This window comes from Anarhichas minor, unplaced genomic scaffold, assembly GCF_050575085.1.
Source record: "Anarhichas minor isolate MPS153535 unplaced genomic scaffold, ASM5057508v1 ptg000010l, whole genome shotgun sequence".
Lineage (NCBI taxonomy): Eukaryota > Metazoa > Chordata > Actinopteri > Perciformes > Anarhichadidae > Anarhichas > Anarhichas minor.
The window spans coordinates 5,006,759-5,033,218 of record NW_027466456.1 but is presented as its reverse complement, the minus strand read 5'-3'; the positions used below and the strand labels follow the sequence as shown (position 1 = coordinate 5,033,218).

Below are 26,460 nucleotides of genomic sequence, written 5' to 3'. Positions count from 1 at the left end.
GGAGAGAGGTGCAGAGAGGAGTACAGGAGGAGAGGAGAGGAGAGAGAAGGAGAGAGAGGAGAGAGAAGGAAAGGAGGGGCGAGGGATTTAATATGGGCTGTGGAAACGGGAGGAGAAGTGAGGGGAGAAAAGGACATGCGACAAAAGAGGAGAGTTGAAACAAAAGAGTTGAGAAGATGAGAGGAAGACACAGCTGAAGAAAAGAGTAGATGGTTGGGAAGGGAGGAGAGGGGAGGAGAGGAGAGAGATCTTTTATGGGTTGTGGAAAAGGGAAGAGCAGTGAGGAGAGAAAAGGACATGTGACAACAGAGACGGAATTAAAACATAAAGTTGAGAAGATGAGAGGAGGACACGCCTGAAGAAAAGAGTAGAGAGGAGTAGAGGGCATTGGTGAGGATTAAAGCGGTGAAGAGGAGAGGGAAAAGGGCTCCGATAGGATATTTGTGAACAATATTCAATAAACTGTACATTTGCAGCAGTTACTTGTCAAATTCAAACTACAAAGGAGCTTGCACATAGTTAAAAAGTCTCTTTGGTATTCGATTTCCTTTGTCTCTGCCCCACAGTCATCTGTTCCTTCACACCCATCGTCCTTCCCTCCCGCCAATCCTCCTGTTTGCTGTTAATCCCCTCGTATCCGTCTCTCTTACCCACCACTCCTTTGATCAGCAGAGGTGGCGGCACCATGGGAGTAATGGCTTAAAAATCCAGACGAGAAGTAAAGAAACTTTCACTCGCACACTTCCAAATCAAGTTCCCGCACGATCAAATTTAACATCTGCGCCGACGAAGTGAAGTTTCCGTTACACGGCGAACATGACAGCTGTGCTCATGTTAATCTGGGTGATTTTTAGAATTTTCCCTCATGTCTTCCGCTCTCATTTATCCCTCCGTTCTGCCGGTGAGTAAGGGAAATTAATGAAAAGCCCTGCTAGCTCAATGTCAGTTGTTAAACACTTCCCTTGATTAGAGCACTGGCAGAGGACTCTGTGAATCTGCACGGACCTTGCTCACAATTTGGCGGCGCTTTCGACAATGGCCTTGTGAACATGTGTGTGTGTGTGTGTGAGATAAAGACCGAGAGTCAGATGCAGTGGAGGGATGGAGGAGGGATTTTTAACCTAGCATCTGATTAGAAGCGAGCATCAAACGGATGATCGCAGTTTATTACAACTTGGGTCTAATTTTCACAGTTTTGGTAATCGAGTATGATACTGCACTGTACTCATCAAAGTAATTGCTGAAATCTGGGAACACTGTAGCATCATTACAATGAAGTCTGGCAAGAAACACGAGCGTTCAAACGATCAGAGAAGCCGATGTCAGAGCCGGAGAACCTCTGAGGGATCATATAGCGAAGAAGAAAAACATATTTCTAATAAACTACATTTGTCTATTTCTCTTCTTGTGAACTATTTGAGAGCTTTGCCTCCCCATGCCTTTAGAAATCTAACAAATTAAACAAAGTCAAGGGAAAGGGACTCTTTGGTTCAACAGTTCACAACTCATAATAATATGCAAGGGTCACAAACCAAAAGGTTGGGAACCAATGATCTAAACCACTTTATTTTCTGAGGTAAAACTTAATTGCACCCAAGATGTAGGTCATAATCCCTCATTGCACAGGAAGACTGTGTGTGATCATAAAAGTGTGACGATAAAGATAGGCAGGAGGTCTGTTTGCTAATGGATGTTTCAGCAGACAGGAAATTATTAATATGTCTTTGTTTTTTCTTCCAAAAAAGTTTGTCCAACCCAGAGTTAAAGCGTGGACGCTTCTCTGACTCCTCGTGGTTCTTGTCTTGTTGGATTTCTTTATAGAGAAGGTTGTTGTGATCTCAGAGCTCCGCAATTAACAATTAAAGCTGCTCTGTGAAACACTAAAAATAAAGTCAAACCATGTCCTTCTTTTGCACCTCCTCATCCAACTGTGTGGATGTGAGAAAACAAACAGGATTTCAACTTCCCTCTTTTTGGATTTTTTTACACAACTATTTCTGCCACTTTTCATGCGTACAAACAAGTGCAAGACTATGAATGCCTTCTGTGCGGCGTTATCCCCATAATGGTATTGATGCTCTTCTCTCTCTATGACGAGTGGTTGGACAACATGTTGCGCAAACTAGTTTTATTTATAGCAAAACCCGACACTTATCATTACCGATCGTGATGACCAAAATGACCAAAACCATGTTGTAATAAATTTAAAAATAATTCTATAAAAAACAAAGCCTGTTTCATCTGCTCGCCCTCTACACCGCTTTTTGATTACTGCCTGCAGGTTTCAGCTAGTTTAGATGTTAACAAATTAATATTGGAACTATTTGAAGCTTCCTACAGTTCAATAAGTTCCGTCATCAAAAGCCAGGCAAGGGAACTTTTATGCAGTTTGAGAGCTCGAATACATGTATTAGAAACGCAGCACATCAAAACAGAACAAAGAGACTTCACAGCATCCCGGTGGACCTGTCGATGCCACGAGCGCACGCTACTGAGCTTGATAGGTTACGACTCTGTCAGCGTACCGCCACTGATCTGAGGGCCTTTCATCTCCAGAATCCACCATTTCTCTGCATGTTAATGTGTTTATGCACGCAGTGACGGCAAGGATGCACGTGGCAAAGCACGTGCGCCGTTGTCTGAATAGACGCCAATAGATGTATGAATATGTGTGTGTGTGTTAATAAGTGACTGCGTGCGCTGCCTGCACCCATGGCTCAGTGATTTTGCTCATTATCCTCCTCTCCTTTTCTTCCGTTAAAAGACTGCAGGCACTGTTTTGTTTCTTGTTATTAGCACGTCTTCCTCCTTCCTGCAGTCTTGCTGCTTTTTCCCCCCCTCCCACCATCCCCATCACTTCTCTTTCAGCACATACGCTGTCTATTTCACTCTCTATTTCCACTATTGCATCTCTCACTCGTTCACACTCTTTCACACACAGTGCGCCTCATGCTGCGAGCTTGCGAGGCCAACGCCGACGTGTGTGCGAGGATGGAAACAAGCTGAGAAGGAATTAAAGCTCTTTGAAAAGAAGCATGGAACTCTGCAGAGCTCCTTACTCGGACTAAACCTCGCTTGCTCGTAAACTGTGTTTACTCTCGGGATGATTGTAAAGCCATTTACAGTCCCTCCCTGACAGCGCTTTCACAGCACGGCTGCTGCTGGAGAGTTCTGCACGACTCCCTGGTTAAAGAAAAACAACAACCTCAGCTCCTGAGGGCTAGTCGGACGTGCCCGACCGATCAATACGTTAAAACATTTATGCGCAACGGCCATGTGTTTGCAATTAAAATTCCATAAAATCTCCACCAAAAAACCTACTCCTAATAGATGCAGGTCTTCAGCTGGGTCTATTAGCGAGGGCAGATCAGGTTTTTGGTTGGCTCAGATCCAGGGATTGTGATGATGACTGTATAATTACATACCTGCACGACTCTCTTTCTGCCTATACATTCCCCTCCTCCACCTCTAAGCTACGCAGTGTATCTTCATTTTTAACTCTCGCCCTCTTCCCTCATCTTGGTTTCTGTCTCCCTTTTCATGCTCACAGAAAAATCTCTGCTTGGGGTGAATGAATGTAAGCCTAGAGGGGGGGGGGAGAGCACCGCGTGTTAAAATCATCAGAGGGAGGGGGTCTGACTCCCTCCCGTTGCCCATAAATGCTTTTTTACAGCCAATGCACACGTGTTGCTGTCAGGAATGTTCCTCATTGAATTTGTGGATTCAATTAAATCAGGAGACAATCTGGTCAACCTTTAGTGGGAGGCAGCTTAAACAAGGGCCAGTCTGTTAGCGGTTTCAGCTGCATCCAATTCAAACAAAGCAACTGGGCTGTGGCGGACACTGTGGTGAAATAAATTGTTTTCCAGAGAGTTTTGTACGCATGAGAGTGCATGTGTGTGTGTGGACGTACATGTTTCTCCGTAGGATGCGGTTTTCATTCTTTTCCTCTATATACTGAAACGTAGGGGTTACGGACTTGGCTGCGCTTTCGTTTGAAAATTGATATTTTCATTTTAGCTGCAAAGCCAAAACCAAACGGTGGAGAGAAATAATAAATAATCACAAACATGTCACCGGTAATAAATTGGAGAGCAGGTCCGCATAGCATTAGTCTAACTACCTGCCCAGAGGGCTCATATCTCTAGTTCCCAAATCATGAACCAAGCAATTGCAACTTAATCTTTCTCACATGCTACATCCATATATCACTTCAGAGCTATGCACGGTGCTGTACTATGCGCCCACCAGCTGAAAACACATGCCAATTTGTTTTTATGTTAAGTCCCCCAGCACTGAAGTGTTGGACCGGTTCCTGATACAAATATACGGAGGTTTAACAGAATGATTAAACCATCAGGGTTTATGTCGGGGTGGCACGCCATCTGGGCGGCTGATTGAAACTACCATTCGCTCAGCCACTCGCCCGCTCTGTTAATTTACAGGTCGCCTTTAATGAAATGTCTCCGCCGTGACACGGGCCAAGGCCTCGCAGGTGGAAACGCCATCGGGAGACATCCTGTGCTGAACGATTGTTCAGAATCACAGCGCCGCTGTCAGCACTAAGGAGAGTTTAAGGTGATCAATACAGAGGAGCTGCAACAAACATGCGCGTGAAAGAGATATGAAGGAGGCTGATGGACAGACTGAGAGAGAAAGAGAGAGAGAGAGAGAGAGAGAGAGGAAGAAGAAAGACAGAAGGAGAAACAGAGGCTGAGAGAAGCGACAAAGAGAGACATGAGGAAGCGTCAGAGGAAGGAGAAACATAAATGAGATGAAAAAGAATGAGATTGAGACAGAGAGGTGACAAAGAGAAACAGAGAGAAAGTGGGTGTGGAAAAAGCGCAGAAGTGTTATTGATGTGTTACAGAAAGGAGGAAAAGTGTTGTTTGATTCAGGGAGTTAGGGGAACTCACCGTGGTCGATTTCTGTCTGAATGATAGACACAAAAACAATCCCAGGTGTTGTGAGGGGAGAGTAGTTACAGTGCTGTGAATGTCATGCTGCAGGACTCTCTGTTGAGGCATTACACAACGCCTCCAGGTCCTGCTCGCACTTTACTGGACGACTACTACCAAGGGCCACAGACCTGCCGGAGGCCCTTATTCTTCATCAGCTCTCTCTGTATCTGTGTGTGTGTGTGTGTGTGTGTGTGTGTGTGTGTGTGTGTGTTGTAGCTTCAGCCAAATCCTTAAATGTCAGTGTCTGGTGTTCAATTAGTAAACATAGTGAGAAGAGCTGGTGGCTTCAGCTGGTGTATGTTTGCGTGAAGCTGTGTTTAAAAAGGTTACAGGTCCCCTCACACAATGTTTAATGTGCCGATCTGTTATTTTCCAGCTTCTTAACACACACCCACACACACACACATACACACTTACCCCTTCTTTTTGAGGCTGGCATCTGGATCACATAAGACAACACATAAATCCAATCATGTACACACACGCACACATACTAGTCTTGCCAATGCGCCACGCTTTTGGGATGTATTACATTTCAAGCCCTGCGTGCGTCATTTTAAAGTATTGAGTATAAGTACATAAGTATTGGTCAAGGTGAAGCCAATTATAACTGCTTCATACCCTAATGGGTAGTTTGAAATTTGAAACTTGTCTTACTCGAATTTCTCTTTTTGACAAAAAATGATGCACTTCCAGCCCAATTTTAATCATTATTACAGTCGATTGTGGTAGTTTTTGTTGAAAATGAAACTGGATTTTGATTACTTCATATCTTTGCAATCAAGCAATCAAACATTTGTACTCTACAATTACAGTTAATCAAGGTGACGGCCTTTTGATTAATTGCCCCCCAAAAAACGGCAGCGCTGATATCAGACATTAAAGTCCCGGAAAACTTTCCTGAAAGTTAAATTTCTGAAGAAAAACAAAAACATACTGAGGTATTGTTGATAAAGAATTTAAGAAATCATCAGGACTTTGTGGGTGTGGTTTGATTCAACTTGACAGTGACATGGAAATATAAGAAAACAGCTGTCACATATTGATTCGTATGTTGCTAAATCCTGATAGGTGCATAAAAGTATGCGTATGAGATCTCTCAACTTTTTCAACTTTGGCACAAAAGTTTGTGTCGGTGTGGAACCCCATAGCTCAGGTTTTAGGGGCCTTTAAGTAGCCTAGTGCATTTGTAATTGAAATGCTAACTTCAGAACATAACTTAAGGACCACAGTGCGGGTGAAGCAAACTGAATTGATTTACATACTGTAGGTAAGAGTCAATATGTTCTTTTTAAAGTCTAGGAATCTATCTGTCTATATTTTGTTTATTCAAATGTTATCGTGTTTTTATTTTAATTACTCAGAGGGACTCTGTTGCATAATGAGCTGCTCATTTGCATTGCATCTCCCTATTTATTCTCCTCAATTTTAATTACCCAAAGCATATTCTGAGCTGTCAGGTCATTGGAGGACCTCGGACACTGTAAGCGGCAGCTTGGAACAACAACTTTTGCACGTGTGCAAACATAAAATCAGGGTTTCAACTGAAGCCCTTGTTTTAAAAGTTTATAGCATTTTTTGGTGAAAATCAGTAAAAAACAAAATAAAAAAACTATGAGTGACTGCAGGCTATTTGTGTACAACCCTCCCCACCCAAAAAATTCCCTTCAACCTTTTAAAAGATGGCAACCCTGCACACTCACACACACAAACACATCTATCGTCAAGGAGCCGTGGCTCGCTGAGGGGTCAGTGTGTGTTTGTCAAGGCGCCCTCTGAGGCTCCCACTGTGGAGGAGATGTGAGGAGCCGAGGAAGGACTCGGAGGGAAGAAGTTGGATGAAAGAGCAGAAGCCCTTCAGGAGTCCTCGCACCTTGCCGAGCTATCCAAAGGCTGAGGCTGCTATTCTTATCTTCTCAGAGCTCGCTAAAAGAAATTCCCCATCTCTACACTGAGAAACCGCACACATACAGTATTTCACCTGCCTTTTTTCCTCTGCAATGCCAAAGTACACACACGTCAATTGTTATAAGGCACATAGGTCCTCTTATTTCATCAGCCGAGCCTCAGTATTCACCGAGGGGATCAGCTCTGTGCTTCAAGCCTCTCAGATGCTCCTTGGGGTGCAGAGATGTGTGAGTTTGAGCAAAGTCTGGTGTCTGGGGATGCACAGCTTCACACCACACTTCCTCTATCTCTGCTCTATTCTCATTCTCTCTCTCTCTCTCTCTCTCTCTCTCTCTTTCTCTCTTTTTGCCACTGGTGTCTGACTTGCAGAAGTGACAGCAGAGGGAGTTAGGAGAGGAGGAAGGACGACTGTGGCGTCAAGGAAGAGGAGACCGCGTCAAACAAAAAATGAACTACTGTGGCGAAAGCTTTTCTTCTCCCCAATTCCTCTCTTTCTTTCTCGTTTCCTGTCCCTCTCTTTCTCTCGGTTGGGGTTCAAACTACAGGGCAACTCATTTATCATGAGCAGACTTAAGAGCTTGCTTTAACTAGCTGCCATGTAGATACAAAGAATGTGTCGGCTTTATGGGTCCCCCCTCATAAGCCTCAACTCAGGCCCCGTTCCAAACCGCAGCAATTAGGATGGAACTAGATGAGACCACGGCCGTAAATTTGCCAACAAATTTTCTTTCCTGCACAAAGCTCCTCGCAACATCACAGCCACCGGGGAGACAGACAGAGTCGGTCCCGGCTCTGCGGTGATCGTCATCAAACTCCAACATGACGCCACAACAAGGAATCTCCATTCCGTCTTCTCCTCATTGATGTTTCAGTGGACCTCAATTACTGAGTGATTGCATCCCGCTGTTGCACCAGTCAAAACACTGCCTTTCTTCTGGAAATATTTTCACAGCACCATAATTGCTTCCATCTGTAGCTACATTGTGGCAACACTAGCTATGTCATTATGGCTGAGTGAGTTCACAGCGAAACGGGTGGCGAATGTGTTCGTGCGAATGTGAACGATCCTGGGTGAGTTGGTGAGCGTCAGGAAGCGTGCACTCGCTGGAGAGCTCTGTTATTTACTTTTATCAACGTGGAGGAAACAGAGATTTGAGAAAAGTGTTGAGTCGGAACAACGAGGGAACGTGATGAAGCAGGACGTGTCTCCTGTAGCAACAGCACCACACACACACACACACACACACACACACACACACACAGACACACACAAACACACACACCTCTTACTCCTATTTGATGGCTGGTTTAACAGAGTTGACTTTAGCTGATGAGCTGTCTGTGCAAACACAATTTGACTCGTTAGCCCCAAACAGGCCTGCAAACAGCTAAATAAAGTGAGGCAGTGTTTAGCTCATTACTGCTGGGAGATTCAGGTGCCAACAAAATGATTTGGGTGCAAGAATCTCTTTCCTTTAGAGTTAAGAGACCCTCATGGCAATTTAAAAGAGAGAAGTTGGAGGCTTGACAGACCATTTAGCCCACGTTTATGCTGTAACTGATCTGCCAGCCAGCAAGAGTCACGACCTGGAAAAACTGAGAGCCGGCCAATCGACACGTCGCGATAACCTGCCGTAAGTGGATCTGACATGCTATACCGTCTGTCGACGCCCGAACCAAATCTGACTCATTGCGCTGTTTACAGGACTGGTTTCTATTACCTGTCACATGCACGTTCACACATCCTCGCCCCAACACACTCGATCACACTCGCCAGAGCAGTTCAGAGTTAGTTCGGTGATTTCTGTCAGCGGGGCGTGTTCTGCTCAAACATCATTAAAACTGAATCCAGCATAAATCCAGCTGCAGTTTGTCACGCTGGCTGAGTTGTCCACCGTGAAGAGACTAATACTTTAGAGGGCACACAACTGCTCACACACATTAATGGCTCTATTCTCCTGCAAGCAGACTTGTTAGCTCAAACTCTGGGCACAAGTGGCTCTGACCAGCTCATTTATTTTGCAACTTGCAGTCCTGGCTCAGCAGGGTAAGAAGTGTAATAGAGGTTGAAGCAAAAATTAATCATTTTTGTAGTGGGAGGAATACAATATCAGCACATGGAGTCAGGGCAAGCTTCACTAATCACGTCAGGTCTGACAGTTTGCTAATGGTGTTCAGGAGGTGCAGAATCCCAAATCATTATGTACTCCGTAGACCAATCATTTTTTAAGTGTAGTGGGGAACTGACCTGGTGTTATTCAGGGTTCCTTCAGCTTAAGGCAAGTTAGAATTAAGACTTGTAAAGACTTTCTTAATGCCACTCGGAATTAAATTTAAGACCAACTTTATAATCAAAATTGAACGTGCTGTTAGTTCCACCATCCTGCTCAGGGAGACGAAGATGAGAGACGTTCGGAAATTACTTCAAAAACAGATGTTACTTGAAATTTTGAATTTCAATGTCAGAAAAAAAAAGGTTCAAAGAATCCTACTTCCCCTGTTTAGGGATTCTAAGACTTATGAAAGATTGCTTTCAGACATTTTAATACCAATTAAAGACTTGTTTTAGATGAATGAATTCAATGCCTTTCAAGACCATAAAAGAAAATATAATAAAGAATGACATCATCCTTCTTCTTGTTGTAGAACTCCAAAAACTATTAAAAATGCAACAAAGTCTTGCAGCATTTCACTGGGTGACATGCAGTTTTCTTTAGTTACAATCAACAGAGTTGAAAATAATTGCATTAACAGCAAAATGGAAAGAGCTTTTATACTGCTAATAATCTGTGTGTCTGTGTGTTTATCAGTCTGGAGTGCAGACAATTTGAGATGCATTTCCTTTGTTATATCCCAGTGTGAATGAACGCACACTGTGTGACCTGAGAGTGAATGTGAGCATTACAAGCCATCACTCAAACTACAGACTAAAGATGGAACAAACATTATTCCAGCTGCTTTATGATGGTAAGGGAAAATACTTCACAGTTCATCCTAAAATCCTTGAAGCGCAACATTGAAAAGTGTCTTTTGATGTGTGTTTGAAAGATGTGTCAAAGTTAAAGAGGTGAAACTCAAAGTGCATGAACGTTGTGGGATTTTCTGTGCGTGCTGCGCGGATACTAAAGCCTTGAAAATTGCTCTTTGTGCATGTGTTTGCAATAAAATGTGGTCTTAGCAGGTGCAAATGCAAAAGTTACATGCCGGAATGGCTGAGTCACTTCACCCCCCCCCCGGCACAAGTGTGTTTGTTTGGACCTACAAAATTACCGAACAACAATGAAGTTAGCTTGCTTTAGCGCCTGAGAGAAATTAGAGCACATAGGCTAATAGACCTACACACACACACACACGCACACGCACTTAATTTAACCCAGTCATTTCTCTGACCTCGTCTTTTTCATCATCTTTGTCCCTCCCACAACACATCGTCTCCATTAGACGTTGTGCTTCCAAACTCTGCTTTGATCAGAGAGGGTTTAGAGCAACGGCATGTGTCTACATACCACTATTGGGTGTGTGTGTGTTTTGGGGGTGATCTTTACAACAACAAGGCAACAACCTTAGCTACACTCCACTTCTTCATGTAGTTTTTCCACGTTAGATTTTTAGCAAAGGTGCCATCATCCACTTTTATGCCAAAATAGGAAGAACCGAATGATGCAAAAGATAAAAAAGTTGATACTAGTGTGAAGTGAGGAGAAGGGCAGCAGCTCTGTGATATATGAAAAGAGAGATTGAGAGGGTGTGAGGCAAGCAGTTCACATCACCTAGACAGAATTACAGCTTGGCCACAAGCCCACTGAGGAGGCCAGTGTCAGCGCTGTGTCACAGGAGACGCCGGTGGCACTCTCAGTCTATTTGTCACACCGGCCCGGCCGTGCACCCTCTCCTCGCAGTTCCCTGAACCTCCCACCATTCTCTAAGCTTTCATCCACCCTCACCTTTCGTCTTTTCCCCACTCTCCTATGTGATTATCCTACCGCCTCGCCTTTCTCTCCTCCCCTGACCTCGCTCTTTCGGTTCTCTCTTTCCTTTTATTTTCTTATTCACCCTTATGACTTTACACTTCTGATCCTCTGAACCGTTTCACCCATTCCGTCCTCAAAGTTTGCCTTCTTCCTATGATCTCTCAATCTCTTTTTCGCTCCGCTCTCTACTCCTTGATCTGATTTACCCGGCCTCATCTCCCCATCCCCGCTCTTCTCAGCTCCATTCCTTTTCCCCTTTGCAGAATCACCCTTGATATCTATTCGACTGCCATCAGCCAGAGGAGAGATGGAAATCGATTCTCCTTCCAGCAGCCGCTTCTCTTTGGCTAAGGAGGAAGGGGGAGACCGTTAGCTGGGCTCTAAGTAAGGCCGTCCATCCATCTTCCTTTGAGGTCTGACGACAAGGCTGCTGTGGAATAAGTGGAGCACTGACTGGGACTGGAGAGAGAGAGAGATGAAACATGGTGGAGAGGAGAGGCACTGGAGCAGCACAGGAGCAAAGACTAGGGCACAATAAATGACTTGGCTGCAAAGCCAAAACTAGCATAAAACATCGGAATATAACCAGCCTAACCTCAACCTTAAAGGGCCAGTTCATTTAAATTACTGACAACCTAATTCTCACTTGCGTTTTATTGTGCCAGGTTTTCAGACCCACGTCTCTGAGATCTCTGAAGAGGTTCAGGCATAAAAAAAAGATCCATTTATGACATATGTACAACGTTTCAGTCGTAGCATCATTGTCAACTTACCAGAAACAATTTCTTTGAAAAATGTTTCACGCATATTTAAACAATATGTCTATTTGTAACCTCATATCAGATACATACATATGTACATGAGTTTTTCGTAGTTCAACCAAAGAGGAATTTTCCCTCGTAAATGTCTGACATTGTTGTATTTGAAAACTTGTTAGGTACCAGAAGAGGTCAAATTAGCTTGAGAAAAAAGGAAAGAATAAAGTAAAATGTATGTAAAAGAACAATGTGTTACTGCTTTCCTGCCATATTAATAATCTTGTGATGCAGAGTCACCCCAACCTCCGGGTTGAGAGGGCCTTTAACATGCCCTGTTACCTCATGCCTAACCACAATCTTGATTAAAAATCATGATTTAAAAAGCTGTTTTTTTAGGATCACCGACTGCTGAAGATTGTATGAAGTTTGATGGAAAACGTACACTCTTCTTTGTGGGAAAAGGTAAACAAAGGGAGGGTGGAAATGAGTTTGCTGAATTTCCCCAAAGAGAGGTACACAGGCCAACACCTTATCTCCCCGCTCATCTGCTGGGTCAAGATACAGACATGTGCAATGAGTTTAATATAGCGATATGAAATATTCAGCAACCAAAAGCCTTCAGTCTATTCCACCGATCCAGGTCCCTGAAGAGTTTGTGCTGGTGTGTGTGAGCACCTGTGTGTGCTTGTCAGTACACAGATGTACAGTATGTGTCCCGTGTACGTTAGGAATGAGCCACGTGGAGAGAATTACAGAGAAAGATGCTGACGGACGCATATAAAGAGGCCGTTTTTAAAGTCTTAACAGTGTCAGTGACAGTTTGTCATAACAAGCTCAAGCTGCGCCTCTTTGTCTTCCTCTAACTGAATATTGTCTTTTCAGATGGCTGGAAGAATCTTAGTCTTACGGGACGACAAAGAGATGATCTCAGCGTTAACTAGGAACAGGAAACACTGAGGAAATCATCCGTATCCGAGACAATGAAAGTGTCAAATAAGAGAAGAGATATGATAGGCTAGGCCAATAGACCGAGGTCGTCACAACATCGGAGACAAAGTGCTGTCTAAGTGGCAGCCTTCGGGAAAGATGCTGCCTCACATTCCTGCCGTGTCAACCCAGCAGCTCTCTCGTCTCACCTCCCGTCAACAGAGTGCAACTCGGGTATATTTCATGACTGGATCAGACGCCGGCACATGCAGAGCTCAGAAATTCGTCAAAGGCCGGACCAGGGAGCAGGACAGTACATCTCTATTGTATAGATTGATTGTGTATCTCTAAGGTAGAACATGTTTCATTAAGTTAAATATGACAAGGAAAAAATGTCTGGAGTAAACCAAAGCTGGGTGATTATTGTGAATGTAATTATAATAATCTTACTGTAAATTGTAAAGGAATTGTCTTTTGGTGATATAATTTAAGAAAACAATAATTTAGGCTCAACTAAGAGCTGGCATATTGCCTTTTCATATAGAAATGGGTAGGTCTGCTGCTTTGGGTCAAGGAAATTGAAATGAATGACTCACAATGAAATGTAATGTAACATTGACATTCAAATTGGCAATATATGTTGTCAATTTAGATCACCCAGCCAAAACAAATTACGCAACACTCAGCTTTTATATTCCACCTCACACAAAGTTTCAGGTGCATGAAGCACGGCATTAAATACAGGAAATAAGCGATAAAGGCAGCGTTTGTTGACTAGGTACATTTATTTGCTTTCTTTGATTTCTTTCTCACAAGTCCCCCAACTTTATGCAAATGTGATATTAAATCGCTGTAGCAGTCCTGTAGTTGGTAGACAGCATACGGCTCATTCTGGAAAAAAAAAAGGCGCTGCGATGATCTACAGTGTGCGGTGAGTGGAAAGTCGTTCTTCAGTATCGCTGCCATTACTTTCTCTGACCCCGAGACCTTGAACCATTGGTCAAGATATAACAAGTGCAGAAAGAGGATACAAAACTAGAGCTTGTAAGACACTCCATTAGCACTGAGCAAGAGTAATTATGTTCTTCTCTCACCTGCTGGTGTAGTACAGTAATGATCATAGAAGTTGTATTTTTTTAATTACAAGCTTCCGCACAACACAGTATTTTCTGGAGTTTAGTTCCCTTGCGGAGAATGAATATCAGATTTTTCTTCCAGTTTGTGTTATTTTACAAACACTAACTTGCAGGAATTAAAAGCAGGATACATGCACAACCTGATCTGTTTAAAATATAATAACCTCTTTGGAAGATCGTGGGTTTTCTGTTTTTCAGAGCAGGACTAAACTCGCCACCACATGTTCTATAAGGGGCTACACATGTGATCAATGGAGACAGATAACTATCTTAACTTCACCATGCATAGAGTGAGCATCAAACCATCACAGAGCCCCCCCCCCCCCCTTGGTTTTGGTGGTCAGAGGACCTGAAGTGAGAGAGCAGTATCAAACAGGGCGCCCATCTGAAACGGGATTAGAGCTGTTCGCGGGTTCTGATTATGCAATATTTATCTGTTCTTTTCTCAGGGAGCACGGCACATGAACTCGGGGAACTTTCAGAAGTGAAGGATTAATTTGCACGCATTGGAATTAGCGCTCAGATCAAAGAGAGAGGGGGGGGCGTCATGGGAGTATCCAAAACCTCTGTGTATCTGGAATAGAGATTTTCGCTCTGCTGTGTACCACTTCTATTTTCAGAAGAGAGAGAGAGAGAGAGAGAGAGAGAGAGAGAGAGAGAGAGAGAGAAACATCAAGGGGAATTCAAGCTGAAGTGGAATATAATTAACCACATGAATTTGGAACAAAACCTACCGGACCAAAGCAAAGATAGTATACAAGTACGGACAGTAAACAGTGGGAAGAACAAAGTTTAAACATACACAGGGATTTTCCTGCCAGCTCGACAAAACGAGACCAGCCGACCGTCTTCATGTTCACATTGGTTTCTACTCTAGGGACGAGTAAGAAACTACAGAGCTCTGAGGTGGATTGGGACTTTTCTCTGTGTTTATTTACGGATTTCCTGTGTATAAACTGAAACTATACCAGTCTATTCCTCTCCTTTTACTGTATTGTTGTTTACCCTGAAGACACACACGCTACGTAAGGATCTTAGCACAGACAAGAGAGCTATTAGCTTTAACACTTGTGGGCAAACACACACACACAAAAACACACACAGACTCATCATTCCTCTTACCGTCACAGTCACCCAAGTGGGCCACGTTTCCCTGTTCAACATCTTGCTCGAACGGCAGTCTGCAGAGGAGAAGAGACACAGTCATTAATCAGAGGACACGGAGGCCCGGCGACACGGCCACCGACACACAGCACAGATCCACTCCGATAGAGGAAAACTATCTCAATGTTACAGCAGAGGACGAGCTACGAGGGAGCGTATATCTCTATAAGCTCCTATAACACTTTGATGGTATTGTTTCTATTTCGACAAAGTGAGAAAAAAGAAAATCATTAAAACAGCAAAAGAGCTCCCTTGAGCGGCTTAATTTCTTGCAATAATCACTGTTATAATTCAAAGATAACCACTTGTGCCTGCAGGGGCATTAATTAGATGAATTAATGCATTGAATGAGCAATATTTCTAGGTCGGCATTCTTGTCTTCACATTACATTTGAAACTCAATGTCTTCAAGTATTTAGGAGTTAGAGTAGGGGAATATGTTTTAGTCATTAATATGGAACTTAAGGTAGGGAGGCTGTTCAAACACACTGCAAATTATAAGATGAATATCATATTTTTATGAAAAACATTATTCCTTTCTGGAAAACGTCACTTGTCATGAAAGTATACGTTCAACAAAACCTCCAGCTTTACTCATATTCTACTGAGATTCCCACATATCTTATTTCTACAACTCTATCCTCGAGCTTTAAAACTCATTTCCCATTCAGGGAACAGGGGAGCAAAAGCAACTCCAAGGACAAAAACATATGATGAGGTGAGGAAGCAGAGAGGAAATGAGAACAGCACAGAGACCAGGTGCTCACAAAGAAAAACACAACTGCTCATGGCTCTTATCAGGGGAAAACAGCACCAAGATGCAAAACACAGGCTGTGTGTGTGTGTGTGTGTGTGTGTGTGTGTGTGTGTGTGTGTGTGTGTGTGTGTGTGTAATACAATCATGATTACATAATGTAATACATTTCCAATCCACTTGTACCAAAATCAGACAAACACAAGGTTTTCATTCGGGTTTCAATGATTGGATATCTAATGTAAAACTGCACACACACACACACACACACACACACACAAACAACCACGCACAGTTACTAATCAGGACTATACATAATTACCATGTCTAATTAACAAGTTGGTAATTGTGTGCCTTAAAAAGCTTGTTTACTTGCCAATAAAGTGAAGAGAAGATCAACACGACAAGAGGCAGGAAACGGTTAGCTTAGCTTAGCATAAAGACTGGAAACAGATACCCAGAATCTGTCCAGGTAAAAACAATCTGCCTACCAGCACCTCTAAAAGCTCAATAATTAACACGCTATATCTCATTTGTCTTATCACCACATAAAGTGTCACACAACAAGCTTTTATTTAACTAAATTTGCGTCCCAAAATGTCGAACTATTCCTTTAATAAACAATTATTTTGACTTTAATGCATGATCTATAAATTGATGTTTCCAGGGCATCGTATTTTAGAAAGAACTAGATTTAAACTGACTGAGACTTAACTCACATTTGCGATCACAGACTTGTTTTAGTAAGGATCCATCAGTGAGCACTTGGCAGCATACAAGCTCCAGAGACCTCATGCAAGCCCAATTTAAAGATCGGAAGCATGTTTTAAATGCATCTTTCTTCACTTGCAAGAGGCATTCGCCTGCATTACATTCTGGTTGATATGGATGGATATAACAAGCTTTGCTCGGTCTTTTGTGGTCATGAGTAAGTCAAAACAACACTTTGGATTCAACAGGAAATTCTTTACACAGAAGTAAATGACCATTTAAAGTTCTACATTGGTCCCCCAAATAGCGCTGCTGCACCGAATCACTATTTGGCCTCCAAACAACCCTTGAAGAACCAGAGCAAAATAAAAACAACTCATTGCGACAAAGTGACTGAGAAGTCGGTGTTCTGCAATTAGCTAAAGGCTCAGGCAGCATCGCAGCCAACATCTGTGCTTTTAATGCCTAGAAATCACTGTGACAAATGAGTCCAAGTGCACTGTGAACAAACAGCGGGTTGTCACCTTAACAAAGAATAATGTTTTGTGCTCAGTTGGCTGCCTCTCAGGGATTGTGGGTCATTTACTTTGTATACATTAGCTTTGCCTGTGTGTGTGTGTGTGTTGTTGTTGTTGTTTTTTTACAGTGTTTTTTTTTAATTTCCATTAAATTCTTCCTAAATTTAAAGACTTCATTATAAAAAGGAATGTGATAAAGACCGTATGTGTATTCATGTTGGATGCTTGCGTGTTAACAGTAATGATGGCCAACCAAGAGTACTTGTGCCCCAGGGGTCACTTCTGCAGTTGTCAGAGGCTATGTGGAACAATGGTGGAGTCGCTCAGCTAATCTAATAAAATATAAATTACAGTTTGATTTAGAAATACAACACCATGTTGCAATTAAGAGAGAGTGAATAGTTAGAACGTGAACACTTTGCTAAAAGTAATGGATAAACAGTTCGGTCACAATATTCTCACTGGCAGAAGCAAAAGAAGGTGAGATATGTTTTGTATCACCTCGTTTGCAGCATAATAATCTGGGACAAAGCAATGAAACCATTTTTCCTCAAACTGTCCAAGATCAACTATTCAGTACTATAAGAAATGACCATGTCTGAATCGAAGTGCAACACAACAAGTTTTGGTTCACCTAAATTAGCATCCACAACATCCATATAATGAATCAGCTGTAACACCTAAACATAAGGAAAATGGATAAGCAATTGTACAGTCACAATATTCTCACTGGTAGAAGCAAAAAGAAGGTGACAAATGTTTTTGCTACACCTTGTTTAGCAGTTCGATAATAACACTCGGGGACACAACAATAAAACCATTTATCCTCCCAGTTCAACACACACAACTATTTTCTTGCAGAATACAAAACTTATTTTTTTCCTCAGAAACTGCCTAAATTAGATATATAGCATCAACTGCTGAGCTCTCCTCTGGCGTCAGTTTGCACAGAGAGGTTGCATTTAGTCCACAAAGAGGAAATCCGCAGTAACTCAATGCAAAATCGATTGCAGAGTTGACCGACCTTGGTAAATCAAATCAAAACCAACACAGAGCCCTTTAATAGTATAAGCAGGCAGCCTGAGGTGGTCTAAAGACCCATGTTGTCTGTTCTGCTGGCACTACACCTGTGTTCTGAAGGCCTAATTCAATAAACAGCCTGACTAAAGAGAGATTTGATTTCACCGGAGGGAGGCAGCCACCACTGGTGGTGAGCAAAACAGACCGCCGCATTCAGTAGCAGGAGGAGAGAGAGAGAGAGAGAGAGAGAGAGAGAGAGAGAGGTCACACAAACACAGATACTCTCACATTCACACACATCCAGACAACACTGTGTCTGGGTATGTCATTTATAACACAGACAGTGTTATACAACAGAGAAGCAAAACACAAAACTCTGCTCTCAGTCACACAAGTATACACAGTGTTATATGGCCACCACCTGATAACAAGCAAAGTGGAAGAACATCGTAGTGTTTAACAGCGACAGCAGACATCTTGAATCAATAATGTACAAAGAGCAGACTGTGTGACAGGTTACTTAGAGGGCACAGATGTTACTCAGATGCTCAAGTAGTCTCAGATAGAACCAAGGACTTGCAGACCAGATAAATGATATATGGGACGTCTCTAAGGGTGGTCTGCTACTGTAGGTGTGCTGTCGGGAAAAAATAACCTTGAGAACGATGCTAAAAGTGGAAATAAATCAAATCAAAACAAACCAAGATAAAAATAAAAATCACCTGAAGATCAAGGACAGGGAACAGAGAAAGGTGATAAAACAGCATGTGGACTTAAAAGACAGACAAGGAATAAACCAGACAGAGTGGCAGTATGTTGATGCAGGGCAGGTACTGTATACTGTGTGCGTTGTGGTGATGTTCATACGAATAGAGAGGTGTCATACCTGGTCCCAGGTCTGAGGAAAGAACAAGTGCTTCCTCTGGTCCAGCCACAGTAAGGATCCCTGGAGGCGATACAGTTCCTGCAGAGACACAAAAAGATACTCAATGAACTACAAATAATCCCTATTTCACTTTAAATGAATGTAGCTTAAATGTATTTATGTAGCTTAAATGTAAATGTAATTTGCTCGATTTGTATTTCACACAAGGGCTTGCAACTCACAGTATTTTCATTTCTGATTAAATTAGGGATTTTCTTTGATATTAGATTAGTCAACGAGTCTATTACTAGAAGTCAGGATATCTCGTCATATCTCCTTTGAATTATTTTTGCACATCTGTGTCCATCAACTAGAAATCAATTTTATATTGATTTCCTACTTAGCTCTTCATTTCAAACTTCTTAAGACTTGAAACTTGCTCGATGATGTAATTCATCACAGGGAATATTTTGTCATCTACTTCAATATTGGGCAGGTTGGACGTGTAGCTGAGAGCAGAATCAGATTGTATTTCAAATGCTTTCCTGTTTGTTAAAGGGAGAGTGTGTAGGATTTGGTGGCATCTTGCAGGGTGGTTGAAGATTGTAACCAACTGAAGAGCCCTCCGCTCTCTTCTGCCTCTCCAAGACATGTGGTTAAAGAGCCACCAGGTACAAAACTGTGGTAACGCCGTTCGCCTCGCTCAGAGGCCATTCATACCAAAATAACTCTACTGTAGAAGCAACGTGAGTCAGGCGGCGGCTGGCGACACCACAGTTTTTCACTCTGCGGCTCACTTTACCACAGTTTCACAAGCCTAAAAGCCTTAAAAGCCTAAAAGCCACAAGCCTTAAAAATGTGAAAGGCCGGTGCTTGGTTTGTCCATTCTGGGCTACTGTAGAAACTTGGCGGTAAAACATGAAGGACTGTGTGAAGATGAGCCACTTCCTATATTGACATGAACGGCTCATTCTAAGCCAAAGAAAACACAACGATTCTTAGTTTCAGGAGATTAAACACTAGTGAAAACACAACTATGATTAATATATTCCATTTCTGCTAACAGATCCCGTGAAATGCTTAACACCGGCCCTTTAATCGTTTAAAATACTTAGTTCTCGCAATAAAGCATGAAAGTTAATTCTTGACTAGAGGATGGAGATCCAGATAAAAGTTTTGGAAAAGGCTTAGTAGTGTACTTCAAATGAAGTACACTAGGATATAGAGACATTGTGGGATTTATTCTGTCCCAGCAACCTGTTATATGCAAGAACTCACCACATTTTCCTCACAATAACAGATTCACAATGTCCGAGTTGGTGGCCATTTGTCTCTTGAGTTTGATTTTCAGACAACATGGTTCATGAATGACGTATATTTCAACTCCACTTCTTAAACATCAGATGTTAGAAAACCCTTGATTGCAGCAACAAAGAGTTTTTAAAATGAAATGCTCTCTGTTCACGACTAGAATGATAATGTTAGGCTGAATAAAAAAACACAAACTCAGTGATGTTCACTGTTTAGGATTACTGATCTCAAGATAAATTCAAGTCTCTGTCAGTACATTTTTTAAACCTAGCATCATGAATAGAAATTGCTGTGTGCCTAAAAGGGAATCAATCTAAAAACCTGTAGTACCTGATGGATGGCAGAGATGTCAAGTAGCCTAAAAGGGATTAATCGTTGTTGACTGATTAAATGTAAAACCTCTGATATCTGTGTGTGCACAACATTACTTTTTAATGACGGGTCTGCAAGTGGGGTTAAACGAGGTTAAAATGTCAATCTGCAACTGTATGAATTGGAAAGCAGACTGTAAAATGTTGAATTATTCAAGATTTAAAGAAAAAACAGCCAACCATGAAGACTGGAAGCTGTGTGGAAAGGAAGCACTCACAACAACTCTTCGAAGGTTAAAAACCAGACCTGAAGCTGCTGAAGCGTGACTAAGAAATCTCGAACATACAAAACATTAACTCTCAGTCTCCGATCTAAACACATACACTCACAAACTAAATGCACCTCAGGAAGGACGTGAGCGTTTCCTAATGTGCTCTGGATTACACGCTTGTGTGACTCACCTGGTTCAGTGAACACACTTGCGCGCCTGACGTGCTGGCGTGTGCACCGGCTTGTGTTAGTGTGTCAGTAGACCCCAGTAAATGTGCCAGCGAGGGAGAGGGAGTCTGTATCGTGGTGCTTGTGTGTGGGTGTATGCAGGTGAGACGTTATTACTTTGAATATATGCATTTCTACGTTTAATTATGTAGGATTAGTGGACTCAGGGTATCGCTGCACCTTCCGTTTCCGTTAAACAAATTCATTCTGGCAAACTGCCTGAATACCAAACTTCACTTGGAGCTTCTGATAATCTTATAACTGCAAGATGAGGTGAAGAAATATATAAAATAGCTGCTATATTAAACAATATCTCATCAATTATTAACACATTTCATTATGATTATGCCTTATACGGTACTAGAACTGATGATGATCGAATATTATTCAACTATTATAGTGCAGAGTTAACTTTATTGTCCCTGGGGGGTAATCGGTCTTATTCACAGTGCTACAGACTGCTGCGTTACATTAAATGAATCATCAGAAAAGCAACAAGAAAACATTTTAAAACACAACAGCTTAAAAAAGAACCTGTTACAATTAAATGTAAAAGGTTCTTTATATGGATAAAAGATTTGTTACGTGCTTATTATTGTCATAAGCTTCATTATCGTTTATTATTGTCATTTATTTACCATATAATGCTTTACGCTGCCAGAAACTACTTTTATTATTATCTGTTAAAATGATGGTGTATCTATAATAAAAATAAAGATTGCAGTCAAAGGTAATAACAGCGTTACATTTAATGGTAAAGTATTACACTAACAGCTTTTATTTAGAATTTACTGGCACATTTATTGCATTTTGACTCATTTCAGTATTATAAGGCAGTTAACACATTATCACTTTGCTCAAGGGCACAGTGACAGTTGTTATTAAGTTGTAGTGTGGTTATCATTGCAGGAAAAATTCAGGTCAGCTACAGAGCAGCAACCTCGGAGCTGGCAGAGGTTCAGTGTCATGCTCAAGGACACTTGTTGTTCTTGAAAGGTCCCCTCGCTTCTTATTATGCGGCCCTGCAGCCTTTTAAAGTTCCCCTACGTACAGTGTTTGGTGCAGACTTACTTCATGCACCGGGAGTAGAGCTGGCATCGTGCCACTGGTACTCTGACCACACAGGAGGGGAAGGCGAGAAGCAGAGTGTGGCTAACCCGATCCAGAGTCAGAGACAACAGCTGCCTGGCCTGCAGAGAGTCTTCAGCACACCTGCAACACACACAAAATGCAAAAAATGCATCAGGTCATTTCAATTACCAGACCGAGACTGCACATTAAACCTCTGACCTCGCTGAGCATTTCAGCAGGACAAAAAAACATTCCTCACGAAAGAACCAAACATAAACAGCTCTTCAAATAAAGGCCATAATGAAAGGGAAAGAGATGAGAGGTGGCCGTGGAGCCAGATGTGACATTGTCGATCCAAATATGCACTGTGCTGATTGTAAAGGTTCGAGCGGTCCGCTGGTCATCAAAAAACGGCAGCCAGCAGCTGAATCGCATCTAATTGCCACTTAGAGCTACGATAGCCGGCACCGACCTGCCTCCGTGCAGCGGATTTATACCTCTTTATGCACATGTGCACTCATGCACCAGTTGTATCTGGATGGTTTATGGTAATGACATTGTGGCGGACCCACAGTCATTAGGAAGAATCTATCATTCTGCTAAAGCCAAGCTGTGAGCCATTCTTCACAGCCTATATCACGAAAAGCAGGGGAAAGGAAGGGGGAGATATGTAGGGAGAGCAAAACAATACAATAAACAACCAACGCAGGAAAGAGAAACAAAGACGGGAGACTCATGAGAAGAAAATACGAAAAACAGAACCATGATCAGAAGGATGGAGACATTAGGAGAAGATACAGGCTCTATTAGTGATGTGTCTATCTCGTTTCCAGGTTCATTATGGCAACCGGCCAATCACAAAGCAGTGATTTCTCTCTGTGCTGACTTCCTAAAAGATGACTGTGTTAGTGGCCCTGCTCCTGTGTTCCCTGGGGTTTACTACAGGGCACAAGGCATCTCTTTGTCTGTGTATGTAAGGTGAGGTTGGGGTTGGCCCGGCCTGGAGCATAAAAGGGTAAAAAAAAGACCTGATGTGACTGTGCTCGGGCTCCTGATTGGCCGGGTGCCTGCTGCGATAGCCGGACTGTCACTGACCTCGTGCTGGGCTTACCATGCACACCAAATTATCCCTCGCACACTGGCTCCAGTCCAGAGCAGCTCATTCATCACACAGTCCCTTCATTTTCACCTCCCATCACCTCATTTTGTCAAGTCTGAACAAATAAGCTGAGGCACAAATTGGTGAGCATATTTTGGTGGGGTTGGGAAAGAAAGGAAGTTGAGTATTTCAACGAGTAAATCGGACTCTACTGTAGGGAGGAAGTGTGTTCCAGCTAGTTGGTTATAGAAATAATCCTTTATTCTCCCTTATTGCAGAACAAAAGGTATATATATCAGGGGGCACAATTACCATGACAGGAAGCTAGTGTTTAGAAACATGTTTTTCTTTTTTTAAATGCCTCTAATTAGCCCTGGTGAAAGATAATCACCAGCCAAATCTTCCTGCATCTGTGTGACAATCGTCTTTCCCCCACCCTGCAGCCATCCACCGTGTGGAACACTGCATCTCAAGAGAGAACAAAAGCTTAAATGAAGATTGAAAAGGCATTGTACCCAGTGTTCATTACGTAGTGGTGGGCATCCAATGAAACCTGGAAGCTGCCTGCCTCATGCAAAATGCTAATTAGAGCGGGACAAGAAGCCCACTCCAATCTTTTGTCAAGATCCAGATATTGAATATGATTTAGCTTCAGACTGAATATAAGAGGTCATTTTGGTCAAGATTAAAAGGATAATGCGATTTTATCATTTCATTACTTTCTGATGTTTTTTTTTGCCCTAATGCCATTCTACAGTATTTCTCCACCTCATTAGAACATGTTCGGATCTCCCGATAATGAATATTAGCCTTTAATCTTATTCTTTTCTGTTTGCCCTATTTGTATTCTCTGCATGGGGTTGTATCCTCTCAGCTCCTGCACAATTATGTGCATCCCTCGAAGAATAGGTGAGGCTTTCTGCATAATTCAGGACACATCATGTTTCCAGGACATGTCATGCCTTTTTTTTTTTTCTTTGCAACTCTTTTTCTAGGCGTAGCACAGCACCAGCTCCCCTCGCTGTGTATACATCAACCCCGGATGTCAGTTAACCCTTTCCTCCCCTCCCCTGCTGTACAGTATATGTCTTGAGCTATTTTACATCAAGCTCTCTAACTGCACAAGTTTGTGCCATAAATAAATAGTTTTGCATTTGGGGGGAAAAAACGCTTGTTTGCCTTGCTGACAGATTGACACCACTCTCATGTCTGCACAACAGGCTACCTCCAGCAGCCATTTAGCTTAGCTTAGCATAAAGACTGAAAACAAGGGAAAACAGCTAGCCTGGCTCTGAAAATAAAAATAAACCAATCAGCACCTCTAAAGCTCTCTAATTAACACGCTATGTAACAACCTCACAGTGACAACATGACCCCAGGAAATACTAAAAAGAATAGTCACACATAAAAGTCCCAATGTGACGTTTTTACACTTTTAGGAATCAAACAAAGTAGATAACGTATTCATTTGTGCGTTTTAGAGGTTCTGGTACGTGGCTAGGCTAGCTGTTTAACCTTGTTTCCAGTGCTAAGCTCAGCTCGACAGCTGTAGCTTCATATTTAACCTACGGATTTGAGAGCGGTATCAATCTTCTCATCTAACTCTCGGCAGCAAAAGCTAATACACATATTTCCAAAAATGTTCAAACTGTTCCTTTAACAGTGCAAAACATTTCTCCATTTCCTGTCTGTTAGCTTTAACGTCTTACTTATCGGGGTTGAATCCCTCCAGTTCCTCCAGGAAGATGTTGCTGTTGGTGACGGTGTTGTCCTGGTTGGGCATGATGAGGAACTTGAGGATGGTCCCTCTGCTCGACCCGAGGAACAGGACGGTCTGGTTTCTATAAGGCCCGGCTTCTGAATCCACCACAATCTTATTCAGCTGGTACCTGGAGAGATAGGGCACTGCATTAATGCCACAGAGCTGTGAGATTCATTTGGGACTTTTCTTCCATAAAAGATAAAAGCATGTAATCAAGTAGCTCTAAGATACAAATGTATGATTTAAGTGCAATAAGTGATGGGTTTAGGTGTAAAATACAGACTCTTGTGTATTTAAATCATAATGTGCCATTTTCTCTTGCGTCACTGCAAAATTTAATTAATTCCACAGAGAAGAAACTGCTCATCAAATTTGCATAATAAACTAATTACGGCAAACGTTGAGTCATTAATAATATCAGTCAAGTAAATGTGCCGGCCTTGGAACAATAGCAGAGTGTTGCTGAACTACACACAGCCCCGTGTAGACGACAATAGAAGCCATGTTGTGCCGGCTGTTTAATATTCCACATACATCCAGTCCCCATAATCCCCCGCTGGCTGGTCGGCAGCGGGAATACATATGGTAGTGGAGAGAAAGAGAGACAGACAGACAGAGAGAGAGAGGCACGCGTGCATTTATGTGAGACTTGATGTGCTACAGCTGCTGCCTGCTACTAGAGGCTTTAACACCAAACCAGTTTAACTTCAACAGACGGCGTTCACAGCCCAAACAGACAGGCCATGTGTTCGTTTGCAATGCTGTCACTGAAAACAATTCAACAAGTTTCAACAAAATAAGTCGTCAATCGACTAAGACCCAAACGACCGATTAGTCGACTAATTGGCCAGGATGGGGCGGTCCCCCTAATTAAGTTGAATAAAATAAAAATTTCTTGTTTTCATTTTCAGACCCTTTCAGAACTAATAAAATCACTTGAAATCATGAATTAACTTCCTGTAGAGTCTTCACTTATCCCATCAAATTAAACACATTTGGCAGACTACCCAGCATGCATAGTTTGATAGTTAAAACTTACCAGAAACCCTTTTTTGTAAAGAAATTATGTTTTGCTAAATATGTCTTGATGGAAAGGTAATTGCTGCCTGGATTACGTTCAAATGTAACAAAGTTTTAGTACTGAATGGAAGTCATTCAGAGGTGGTCAGGGGGAATGGTTGGCATTCACAACATCACATTTAGGGTATTATCATGGTTTCTGTTACAGTAAATGTTAAGAAAAGTAAATACACCCTTTTTCAATATTTAACCAAGACCGCAATCTTTCCCCAACCTTAAGAAACCTAAAAATAAGCATGAACAAACCTCAATAATACTTTAGTTAAATATTATATTGTAGGAAAAACAATGATTTTTTTTGCAAATATGTTCTATGTGAACATTTTGCAACTTGTCAGATATTCAACGTTCCCTGTCTCCTCGTGATATGTTACTAGGAGACAGGGTTGGTGTTTGACTGCCTGTCTCACCTGACCATGGTTCTGACAATCCAGGGTCTTTGTCCGAGTGACGGGACAGTCTCATCCATCAGAGGATGGGTCTTGACGAAGTTGAGCATCTCATCGGGGAACGAGTTCGAGGAATTAAACCTGGTACCTTGAACAGCGCAGCCACCGGGTCTGGGGACAACAAGTTTCAGCACATGTTTAGCAGATGGTACAGAGGCATCCTCTTTTATGACTACTTCAGTCCT

At 42.2% G+C, this 26,460-nt stretch overlaps 1 protein-coding gene across 1 annotated transcript in view; it reads right to left on the bottom strand.

The window, feature by feature from the left end:
• Positions 1–26,460, bottom strand: part of sema6bb (sema domain, transmembrane domain (TM), and cytoplasmic domain, (semaphorin) 6Bb) — a 59,695-nt gene that overhangs the window by 5,734 nt on the left and 27,501 nt on the right. Inside the window, exons 11-15 of the mRNA XM_076088575.1 lie at positions 26,237–26,386; positions 24,694–24,873; positions 21,886–22,026; positions 18,715–18,792; positions 14,784–14,842 (exon numbers count right to left, since the gene is read on the bottom strand). Of these exons, the coding sequence (XP_075944690.1) occupies positions 14,784–14,842; positions 18,715–18,792; positions 21,886–22,026; positions 24,694–24,873; positions 26,237–26,386 (608 nt within the window). The remainder of the gene's footprint in view (positions 1–14,783; positions 14,843–18,714; positions 18,793–21,885; positions 22,027–24,693; positions 24,874–26,236; positions 26,387–26,460) is intronic.